This window comes from Bison bison, unplaced genomic scaffold (genome assembly GCF_000754665.1).
Source record: "Bison bison bison isolate TAMUID 2011002044 unplaced genomic scaffold, Bison_UMD1.0 scf7180017864160, whole genome shotgun sequence".
Taxonomy (NCBI): Eukaryota; Metazoa; Chordata; class Mammalia; order Artiodactyla; family Bovidae; genus Bison; species Bison bison.
This window is the reverse complement of record NW_011494732.1, coordinates 8,794,542-8,806,486: the sequence shown is the minus strand read 5'-3', so window position 1 is coordinate 8,806,486 and position 11,945 is coordinate 8,794,542. Positions and strand designations below refer to the sequence as shown.

Below are 11,945 nucleotides of genomic sequence, written 5' to 3'. Positions count from 1 at the left end.
ACAGATTTCATCATGAACCAGATCAACAAAGTACAGCTTCTGTGGGCCACCTGCCAGGATACGCGACTTGCCTTGTTACATGGAACCAGACGTTAAGACGGACTTTGCTAGGATTTACTATAGTAAAACCTGGTAAGCCACGCTCACTGGTGTGTAACTATGAATGGGAAATTTTTAACCATCAAAACTCAAAAAGATCCAAGTTCAATTTCCTTGCGCTGCAAATCAAATTTTAAAAAATTTCAGTGGACCTGTCTTCAACAGCATACTTCGGAGAAAAAAAACTCATACTATTAACTTAACAGGTTTCCCACGTGACTTAGGAGTAAAGAATCCACCTGCCAGTATAGGAGACACAGGTGTGATCCCTGGGTCAGCAAGATTCCCCTGGAGAAAGAAATGGCAACCCACTCTAGTATTCTTGCCCAGGAAATCACATAGATGGAGGAGCCTGGCAGGCTACAGTCCATGGGGTTGAAAAAGAGTCAGACATGATTCAGGGACTGTGCTGTGCTTAGTTGCTCAGTTGTGTCCGACTCTCTGTGATCCCATGGATTGTAAGCTATCAGGCTCCTCCATCCATGTAATTTTCCAGGCAAGAATACTGGTGATCAGGTAGCCACTTTCCACTCCAGAGGATCTTCCTGCCCAGGGACTGAACCCAAGTCTCCTGCATCTCCTGCACTGGCAGGTGGATTCTTTACTGCTAGTGCCACCTGGGAAGCGACTAAACAACATTAACATAATACAACTTCCATAGTGCTGTAAGTACACGGTCTGTAAATCAAATTTCTATGAAATTAATCATGCAGCCAACCAATAAATATTTCTTAAGCGACAACCTGTGGAAGCTCTACTAGAAGCCAGGGAGATATCACCACTCTGATGGAGGCTGAAGCCTGGTGGAGGCAACTGCCACCCACTCACCAAGAGCAAGTTCAGGCTGCTCTGAGCACACAGCAGAGGGGTGTCCCTCCCACAGGTCCAGGAAGGGGTTCTGGAGGAAGTAACATCTGACTGGAGCCCAGAAGGAGAAACAAGAGTTAACAAGGTAAACAGGGAAAGAGGCGAGAGCGTGGAGAAAGTATACATATTTTTTCAGATCCTTTTTCATCATAGGTTATTATAAGATATTGAATATAATTCCTTATGCTATACAGTAGGTCCTTGCTGACTATATATTTTATCCATAGTAGTGTGTATCTGTTAATCCCAAATTCTCAGTTTATCCCTCCTCTTCCCCCTTCTCTTTTGATAACCATCTTTGTTTTCTGTGTCTATGAATCTATTTCTGTTTTTTAAATATGTTCATTTGTACCATGATTTTAGATTCTACTTAGAAGCAGTAACATACAATATTTTTCTTTCTCTGACTTATGTCACTTAGTATGATAATCTCCAGGTCCATCCATATTGCTGCAAATGACATGATTTCATTCTTTTTCACGGCTGGATAGTATTCCAGTGTATACACACCACGTCTTTGTCCATTAACCTGTTGGTGTACATTTACGTTACTCCCAGGTCTTAGCTATTACAAATAGTGCTGCTATGGCACTGATTTTAAATGTATCTTCAGTTAAACTCCAATTGCATTATACATTAATATTTAACTGCCAGGGGAGTTTACTGTGATTTGTAGGTCTCCCCAAATTTCAAAAGTTTAATCATCTATAGGCACAGGGGAATTTCAGTGCTTTACAAAGCAAATACAGATCCCTCAGGTAGGACCTGGGATAGCACCCTGTAATCACACAGATTCATAATTTGCAGCAAAATGGATGAATAGTTGCACTAAAGGGAATAAATAGGAGTTTGGGTCAAGTTTTGCTACAGAGTTCAAGTCAGGTCTTCTGACAAATAAGCAATAAAATAACCTGAGGTTATTCAGAGCACTGGGTATTTCAGAATTGCAGATAAGAGATGGTGGATCTATCATATCTTAAGTCCTATGCTAAGCTTGGATTTCTCATATGAAAACTGTACCCTTAGCAAGCATTTTATTTCAAAGTATCAAAGTGCTGGAAAAGAAAATGTAGGCAAGGAAATAATTACCAGATTACCAAATACCCAGCGATAATTATACCTAATGGAGCTACTTAAGAATGGCATAAAAACGTTCTTGTAGCCAGGTATTGAGGTGCTGAGGCAACCAGAACTTCAGAAAACAGTCACTTTGAGATCAGTCCCATCTTGCAAGATGGTGGGCAGAAAAACTGAGAAGACCATCTTCAGCTAAGAATGTCAATGCTGGTGTCATGATCCAGAGGGAAGCCCCACAACCTGAAGACCCCCACCAACGGAAGGCTGTCCTAGCAGAGGAATGGTAGATATTCCCAATGCACAAGGTATTCCAGACAAGCTATATCCAAACAGAATCCACAGCAATTAAATCCATAATTAAGGAAAAAATGGGAAGGTTCTCACTACTGTAACAGAGCCAATCAGTAAGGATAAAAAGAGTGAAACCAAAGAGTTTAAAATTCTCAAAATGCCCAAATGTTACCCCCTTAAAGATGTGCTGTAAAAACTGTTGAGTGGTGGGGAAAGAAAAAAAACAACTACAATCAACGTGAAGAAAACTACAAATGTTACTCCCAGGTCCCCGCTGATCGTCCTCACCGGCCATTCCAGAGACAAGCAGAAGATGGCTTCCCTCCAGAAACAAGCAGGGACTTGCCATTTGGGGCTGAACCACTAGTCCTCACTAATGTGAGTTCCTTCACCTAGAACACTCAGAATCTGTCATCACCTCCACCAAAACTTACCATAATAGTGTGAAAGTTCCAAAGTACTTCAACAGTGATTACTTTTTTTTTTTTAACAGTGATTGGACATGGAACAACAGACTGGTTCCAAATAGGAAAAGGAGTACATCAAGGCTGTATATTATCACCCTACTTATTTAACTTATATGCAGAGAACATCATGAGAAATGCTGGGCTGGAAGAAGCACAAGCTGGAATCAAGATGGCCAGGAGAAATATTAATAACCTCAGATACGCAGATGACACCACCCTTATAGCAGAAAGTGAAGAAGAACTAAAGAGCCTCTTGATGAAAGTGAAAGAGGAGAGTGAAAAAGTTGGCTTAAAGCTCAACATTCAGAAAACAAAGATTATGGCATCCAGTCCCATCACTTCATGGGAAATAGATGGGGAAACAGTGGAGACAGTGGCTGACTTTATTTTTCTGGGCTCCAAAATCACTGCAGATGGTGACTGCAGCCAGGAAATTAAAAGACACTTTACTACTTGGAAGGTAAGTTATGACCAACCTAGATAGCATATTAAAAAGCAGAGACATTACTTTGTCAACAAAGGTCCGTCTAGTCAAGGCTATGGTTTTTCCAGTGGTCATGTATGGATGTGAGAGTTGGACTATAAAGAAAGCTGAGCACCGAAGAATTGATGCTTTTGAACTATGGTGTTGGAGAAGACTCTTGAGAGTCCCTTGGACAGCAAGGAGATTCAACCAGTCCATCCTAAAGGAGATCAATCCTGGGTGTTCATTGGAAGGACTGATGTTGAAGTTGAAGCTCCAATACTTTGGCCACCTGATGCGAAGAGCTGACTCATTTGAAAAGACCCTGATGCTGGGAAAGATTGAGGGCAGGAGGAGCAGGGGACGACAGAGGATGAGATGGCTGGATGGCATCACCGACTCGATGGACGTGAGTTTGAGTGAACTCCGGGAGTTGGTGATGGACAGGGAGGCCTGGGGTGCTGCAGTTCATGGGGTCACAAAGAGTGGGACACGACTGAGCAACTGAACTGAACTATTAAGAAGTTGCGTGAGACTGGAGATCAAAAAGGCTGAGCTCCAAGAGAAGCCACCGCCATGAGAAGCATGCACGCTGCAGCCAGAAAGTAGCCCCCGCTCACCACAAATGGAGAAAAGCCTACACAGCAATGAAGACCCACCACAGTCAAAAAATAAAATAAATAAGATTTTAAAAAATAAAATAAAATAAAAAACAAAAAGGTTGAGCACTTCAACTCAGAGGAAGAGAATGGTAAAGTTTTTGGAGCAGTGCAAGGCAGACCAGAAAATTGTGGATTCTCAACTTTCACCAAAAATTAGAGCCCTTCCCAGCTCTGGGACAGCCTGTGTGGCCTCAGAAACAAAACTTATGCTCCCGAGCTGATGTTCTGTATCATTTGCAGAGCTCTAGTTAAAAACATCCAAAACAACAATAATCAACAAAGAACCTACTGTGTCAAAGGAATTGCTTTTCTAAAAGATAACGAGTAAATCTGTTAATACGTCCAAATACGAGGGGCTCCACAAGACATACATAGCACAGGACAAATATTGCCATATCCAACAAATGTCCTAGGACAGCAGTGAGCCTAGAAACACACCAAGGTCATTTGTAAAGGTCAGGGCTTCAAGCTCCAGGTTTCAAGGAAGGAAAGCTTCCAAGACAATATTCAAGAAAAAGAAGTTTCAGGACATAGAGCCATAGGCATGGTGATGGCTCTGAAGGATCGCATGGTGAGCACAAGGCCAGTTTCCCAGCATATCCATGTGAGAATACCCTTGTCAGAAGGCCGGGTGGGACCAGAAAGAGCCTCCCCACTGGTACTGGTTCCCAACTAAGATGAAACCAAGGCAAATAACTGTTTATTCCAGATCAGAAATAAAGGTGGTGAGTTTTCCTAGTGTTAGTTGCTCAGTCGTGTCTGACTCTCGCAACCCCATGGACTGTAGCCTGCCAAGCTCCTCTGTCTATAGGATTCTCCAGGCAAGAATACTGGAGTGGGTTGCCAATCCCTTCTCCAGGAGATCTTCCTGACTCAGGGATCAAACCCAGGTCCCCTGCACTGCAGGCAGATTCTTTACCATCTGAGCCACCAGTGAAGTCCCCCTAAAATGCCCAGTGAAGATTCAAAACAAATAGGCATCCATCTCTTACCCTCTTCTCTGATGTGAGCTCTATAAAAGTTTATCTCCATTCAACGTAATAGGATAGTCTTGTTCTAAGGGCTGAATCAGGAACAAAACTTGCTTCTGCTGCTGCTGCTGCTAAGTCGCTTCAGTCGTGTCCGACTCTGCGTGACCCCAGAGACGGCAGCCCACGAGGCTCCCGGGTCCCTGGGATTCTCCAGGCAAGAACACTGGAGTGGGTTGCCATTTCCTTCTCCAGTGCATGAAAGTGAAAAGTGAAAGTGAAGTCGCTCAGTCGTGTCCAACTCTTCTCGACCCCATGGACTGCAGCCTAACCGGTTCCTCCGTCCATGGGATTTTCTAGGCAAAAGTACTGGAGTGGGGTGCCATTGCCTTCTCCGAAACTTGCTTCTAAGATACCTTTAACTTTAGGAATCTAAATCCCTAAGAACCTAAACAACGTCCCAAAATGAATTTTAACATTCTGTAAGTTATGCTACATGCACGTCAGTGAAAACCATGGTGCTGCTCAAAAGAACAATGCAGATTTGCATGCACTGACATGAAAAGATGTCAGGGAGAAATTACTGAAAGGCAAAAAGCAAGTTGAAGAGCAGAGTAGACAGTAACACACCATTTTTGTGAAACAAACTATATACATGTGTGATAGGCACAGGCACAGAAATATTCTTTCCACAACTCATGGTTAAGAGCCAGAACGAACATACATAACCATTAACATGTGTTTCCCAGGGGACAGCGATTAGAGAGAAAGGTCAAGCATGTTCTCTTTTATGTCATACATTTCCTCAGTGTTTGCATTTTCTTATAATAACCATGCTCTATCTCAATTTTTAAAATTTAAAGTAAGATTTTGTTAAAGGTACTATCAGACTATTGCCAATAAATGACTTCTCTTTATTGCCCTTTGAGCCATAGCTGCAATATCCAGCAATAAATGGGGCTGTTTCTAAATGGATCAGGTCTTCATCTTTAGGACAAGAATAAGAAGACACCTGAAAGGCAGGAGAGCATGAGAATGAATGAAAAGTGTCATGGGCCATGTGGCCAAGAACCACATTCAATTACACAGCCGTGCTATCTGATTATTGCAACACTAGGCTAATTCTACAGAGATGGATGGAAAGACTCACCAGATAAAGGTTATTTTTGTCCTGAAAGGCATACTGCAACTGGGGGATCCAAGGACTTGTACTCCGAGATAATATGTTCTGTTCTTCCTCAAAATATGAGACCTAGGAGGAATAGAAACTATTAAGACAATTATAAAGAACTAAGTGTGATGGGGGAAATGCTCTTTGTTCTCCCTTTAAGCTTAAACTGATACCTAGTTTTGTTTCTTTTTTAAAAAGCCATCACATAGTCCAACATTCCACAAATCTCATTCTTATGCCTACTTTGCTCAATTTTTGCCAGATCCATACAATAGTGTCCAGTTATTTACTTAATGTCTTTCTTCGAAGTCGACCAACATCTTTGAAATTTAAATCTTTCTCTTCGTCTTCCCTTACTGAGCAATTCAGTCCTAAAACCATGAGATGGACAATAACCAGATAAACATCCATGACAAGTGACAAGGAAAGCCATGGTAGTCCAGAACAGGGTGACAGGTCCGAGCAGGGTGAGGAGGGAAGCAACCACATGTGGAGCAGACCAATGTGGGGTATCAAAGGCTCACGTATGGTAAGGAAGTCAATCTAGGTCTAGATGACCTAGAGCATCTGAGCCTGTCAAGGTAGAGTTGACAGATGGACACAGGTGCATTAAATAAGTAAAAAACATTGAGGGTGATATCAGAGTTACAAACATGGAAAGGGTGAAAATGATAACAAACCTTATGAAGCTGGAGAGGACTTGGAGATGCTGATGTGAATACATGGTTTTCAACATACACAAGTAGATACAGAAATAAATACAGATGTTAATGTTCGTGTGTATGAGGTAGGTATGCTGCATACACGTACATGTATTTCCTGGCCTTGTCCACTGAATGGAGTCTGGCAGCAATGACATCCTGATAGCAAAGAGAACACCTCGTGCCCAGACCTTGGCCTCTAAATACTGTTTTCCACTTAAAAAAATAAATAAATAACAAAATGCAGGGCTCCCAGAGAAATGACTGACTGTGGGGCTGAGGCAGGTAAAGTGAGTTTAAGAGCCCAAACATCTTGTATCAGAAAGTAACACAGAATTCAAAGATGGGGAATATGTCAAAAGGATATACAAAAGCCAACCTGAAGAGATTCTCATTGGCCAACTTGGGAACAATTTGAGTATAAAAACATATACTGACAGGAATGGACTGTAACTCATTGACAGGCAAACGCAAGTGCATACAGATATAAATAAATGGATGGGTTGAAAGTTTTATCAGAAACAGGTACTTCCCCAGTTTGAAAGTATCTCCTTCCAAAATACCTATGCAATTACAAAGAGGAAAGGAGTAACTTGCAGTGAAAGGTGGCAGATACCAACGTGACATCCTCAGGAACGTGACAAGCCGCAACTGAGACTCCCCTGTTGGGATGCAATGAGAGGAACAGAGCATCCTGTCTGTGATAGTCCTGCGTGGCTCAGGTAACTAACGGGTGGGTGGCTTTAATTAGCTCCTGGATATGTGAGATTTTTAAATCCCCCAGCATATACCTCACACGGGGTGACTCAAGTCATTCACCCGGAGGAGCACACCTGGGCAAGGGTCCCTATCCCTCACCTGCAGTATGGGATGTGCTGAGTGAGGGTCTCTATCCCTCACCTGCAGTATGGAATGTGCTGGATTCATTTCCTTTTCTATGCACCATTGCCCATATGAAATATAAGGAGCACAAGGCTACATCTAAGGCCTCTTCCAAGGACCTAGGACACACCAGACCCAACAGGTGCTTGGTAGGTGTGGCCTGATGGCAGGTGCTTCTTAGGTGCTGGGAGGCTCAGTGAGCATCTTCCACACCTCTCTTCCAAATGATCTGCAACATCCTGTCATGTAATCATTCTATGAAGTTGCCCACATTTCATTCCTGAACAAAAGACACAGCATTCTCAGATTCTGACAAGCAGCTTCCTGCCCTCTGCTGTGTCTTTGACCAGAGGTCACACAGTCACTGAAGTGCTGAAACCCCGATCCCAACCTTCTGCTTCCAAAAGCCTATGTGAACCCCAAGCGTCTCACAAATTAAATTCCAACTCCAAAAACCGGTTCTTGGGGGAGATGATGAGTTACCGTTTAATGGGTACAGAGTTTCAGTTTAGGATGATGAAAAAGTTCTAAAGGTGGACAGTGGTGATGGTGATGCAACACTGCCAATGTACTTAATGCCACAGAACTGTACACTCAAAAATAGTTCAAGTGGTAAATTTTATGTGATGCATATTTTATCACAGTAGCCAGAAGGGAGTTCTTGAGGTTTCCCACCAATCACCTCCTCCCAACTCCCATGTCCTTACTTCTCCTCATTTTCCAGTCTATTTGTTCTAAACTTCTAAACACACACAAACACATACATCTGCATAGCATTCTAGCACTTACACCTCCAGAACAGCACACTTCTACCTGGTACATTCTCGTCACTTCTCCCTGCCCAGAACCCATGTTCCCTCTCAGCAGTGTGAACCTGCCCTGTCTCTGGCTCACCCACACCTTTCCTCATTCTGTCGTTTGTGAATTTGCTAACTGCTCCCTCTTTTGTGATGCTTTAGCTCCTAAGGGCCTGCTTTATGGATCTGCCATTTTTCCTCAACTTTCCAAGGCTGTGCTGAAACCCTAAAACTAACAGCCACGGAGCTTTGATTCCTTTTGCAGACTTCCCACGGAGCTGGGTCCATTACCGGACACATGATGTGCTCTCGAACATGGGTAACTAATAAATTGCTCTCCGAACACCAAGGCTGATGGCCGTCGCTCTAGAAACACTGCAAATGAATCAATAACGTCTGGGAGCAGCAGCCTTGTTTAAAGAGAGAGAAAAACACCACAACCAGAAAGATAACTTCTCACCTCCTCTCAGACTGGCAACTCCCTAGCCACAGAACAATTTAATTTCTTCAGAGGCCTCTTTTAAAACCAAATACCAAAAAAAAAAAAAAAATCAAGTACAGAGGCCCCCAACACAAATATATAAGATGTGTACAAAAGCAAAGGCTATCTAACTCACCGCATGATATGCACATCTCTGAATTCCCAGTGGATGGTCACAAAAGATCATCTCAAATTCATTAGTGAAAAGGCCAAGTTGGTTCTGAATAATATGCAACTATAAAAACATGATCAAGCAACCCAAGGGAGCTTGTCAATCTTCAAAATTAGTCAATATCAGTTCAAGAAAGCACGCTCAGACCTTCCTGGCTACGCCACAGTAATTAAAACTAGGGATGCAGAGGAAAACCGGCTCCATCCCAGGTGTCAATTCAGCAGATTCTCATCTCTGCAATGAACCTGCTGGTTCAGACAGGGGAGGCTGGATGTTAAATGCTCCTACCTGCTCCTGGGCCAACAAGGCCTTCTTCTTCATGACTTTCATGGCATAGACATCCCCAGTCGCTTTCTCTCTGACCACCTGTACTTCAGCAAAGTGACCGCAGCCTACGACACTTCTCACTTCAAAGTCCTTCACTGAAGGCTGGAGCTCTTGCAACTCAGCTATGATATCGGAATCTGCAAAAGACGGAAGAGTGACTCCTGGATCCATAACGTACTTCAAATACTCGTATCTTTATGAAAGCAAGAAGAAAGGAAGAAAGAAGAAAGCGTTGCTGTATCTTCCTTCACTGTCAGGAGACATTTAGTCACTTTCTCCTTGTCGTGAATAATTATAAAATCAGCACAAAAGTGTTTTTTCTATGCTAAGTTAAAATTAAGGGCTCCAGAAATTCCAACGCACAGTTTCCATGGCAGCTATGATCTGAATCCTGTAGATGCAGAAAACAGGGGAAGGAGAACAGAAATCATGCTTTTCCTCCCCCTCTCCGGGGGCTGCAGGGCAGTGAGTGTGGTCAAACATGTCATCAGCATCTGGACTGGTTTATAATGGGATATGAGCAATGTGATCCCCATCCTTAGTTGACTTTAGGGTTGACTTCCAGAACATTCCATCCTGATTCCATATGTTCTACTCAGTTTTACTCCATTAGCCCAGGTCTTATCTCCCTTGCATCGTGTCAGTAAATACCATCCTTGCCATACATAGTATGTAACAGCACTACCAAGGGAGAAAAAGCCTGAGCTTGAGGAACCAAGCAGAGGCCTGACCTTGGCCCTGCAGAGCTGACGTGTCACACAGCTTGATGGGTTTGCAACTGTCTCTTTTCTAGGCATAGTTTTACTCCTTTTCTGAATGCAATCTCTCAGCCGGTATCTTCCTCTATCCTAAAAGCTTTAACAAAAGCATCAGACACACAGATAAAGCACCTTAAACAACAGACATTAATTTCTCAAAGTTCTAGAGGCTGTGAGGGAGAACAGGCTGAGAGCCTGTTGAGAACCCACTTCCTGGCTGACAGGCAGCCCCTGTATTTCTCATGTGGTAGAAGGAAAAGGAGCCCTCATCTCTCTTCCTCTTCTTCTAGGGACATGAATTCCATCATGGGGCCTACCTTGATGAATTCATCTACATCTAATTATCTCCCAAAGGCTTCACTTTTGGGGGGTCAAAGCCTCAACATATAAATTTGGGGAACTGGAGAAGGAAGCAGAAGGTCGGTAAAAACATTCAGTTCCTAACAGTCAGAGATTCTCCGTGTTTAAAGTATGGACTAAACAGGTAGCAAATTTGGAATCTAACATACATTTATTAACAACATTAAATCGGGGCATCACAGGGTAGATATATAGTGATTCTAATGATCTAAAGAATAGAATGGAATGTAAATATTAGAGAAATGCAAATCAAAACTATAATGAGGTACCATCTCACACTGGTCAGAATGGCCATCATTAAAAAGTTGACAAATAACAAATGCTGGAGAGGGTGTGCAGAAAAGAAAACCCTCTTACACTGTTGGTGGGAATGTAAACTGGTATAGCCACTATGAAAAACAATATAGAGGTTCCTCAAAAAACAAAAAATGGAGCTAACATACAATACGGCAATTCCACTGCTGGGCATATACCCAGACAAAATTGTAATTTGAAAAGATGCATGCACTCCCATGCTCACAGCAGCACTACTTACAATAGCGAAGACGTGAAGCAACCTAAATGTCCTCTGACAGATGAATAGACAAAGAAGATGAGGTATATACATACAGTGGAATACTACTCAGTCACAAAAAAAGGATGAATACCATTTGCAGCAACATGGACAGACCTCGAGATTATCATACTAAGCAAAATAAGTCTGGCTTCCCTGGTGGCTCCGACAGTAAATGATCCACCTGCAAAGCGTGAGACCTGGGTTCATTCCCAGGGTTGGGAAGATCCCCTGGAGGAAGGCATGGCAACCCACTCCAGTATTCTTGCCTGGAGAATCCCATGGGCAGAGGAGCCTGGTGGGCTACAGTCCATGGGGTCGCACAGAGTCACGTAGTCAGACACAACTGAGCGACTAAACAGCAGCAACATACACACACAAGCAAAGTAAGTCAGAAATAGAAAAACAAAATATCATATAATATCACTTACACATGGAATCTAAAATACAAATGAACGTATCTATGAAACAGAATCACAGACAGAACAGACTTCTGGTTGCCAAGGGGGTTGGGTGGGAGGAAGGACTGGGAGCTTGGGATTAGCAGATATTAACTGTTATTTATAGGATGAAGAAACAACAACGTCCTACTGTGTAGCACAGGGAACTATATTCAATATCCTGTGATAAACCATAATGGGAAAGAATATGAAAAAATATATATATATATACATGTATTATATAACTGTATTGGTGTACAGCAGAAACTAACATAACATTAGTAAATCAACTATACTTCAATAAAATATTTTTTAGAAAAAGGAATAGAGCAGAACAGCTGTGACTGACCAAATCCTTCAGTCCTGTCCATTACAGGGAAACTGCACCATATACAGGGTTATACTCCAA

At 42.6% G+C, this 11,945-nt stretch overlaps 1 protein-coding gene across 2 annotated transcripts in view; it reads right to left on the bottom strand.

The window, feature by feature from the left end:
- CIT (citron rho-interacting serine/threonine kinase) overlaps nt 1-11,945 on the bottom strand; it is a 176,061-nt gene that overhangs the window by 147,443 nt on the left and 16,673 nt on the right. For both annotated transcript variants that reach the window (XM_010841399.1, XM_010841398.1), the window contains exons 4-5: nt 9,387-9,562; nt 6,045-6,146 (exon numbers count right to left, since the gene is read on the bottom strand). In XM_010841399.1, coding sequence (XP_010839701.1) covers nt 6,045-6,146; nt 9,387-9,562 — 278 coding nt within the window. The remainder of the gene's footprint in view (nt 1-6,044; nt 6,147-9,386; nt 9,563-11,945) is intronic.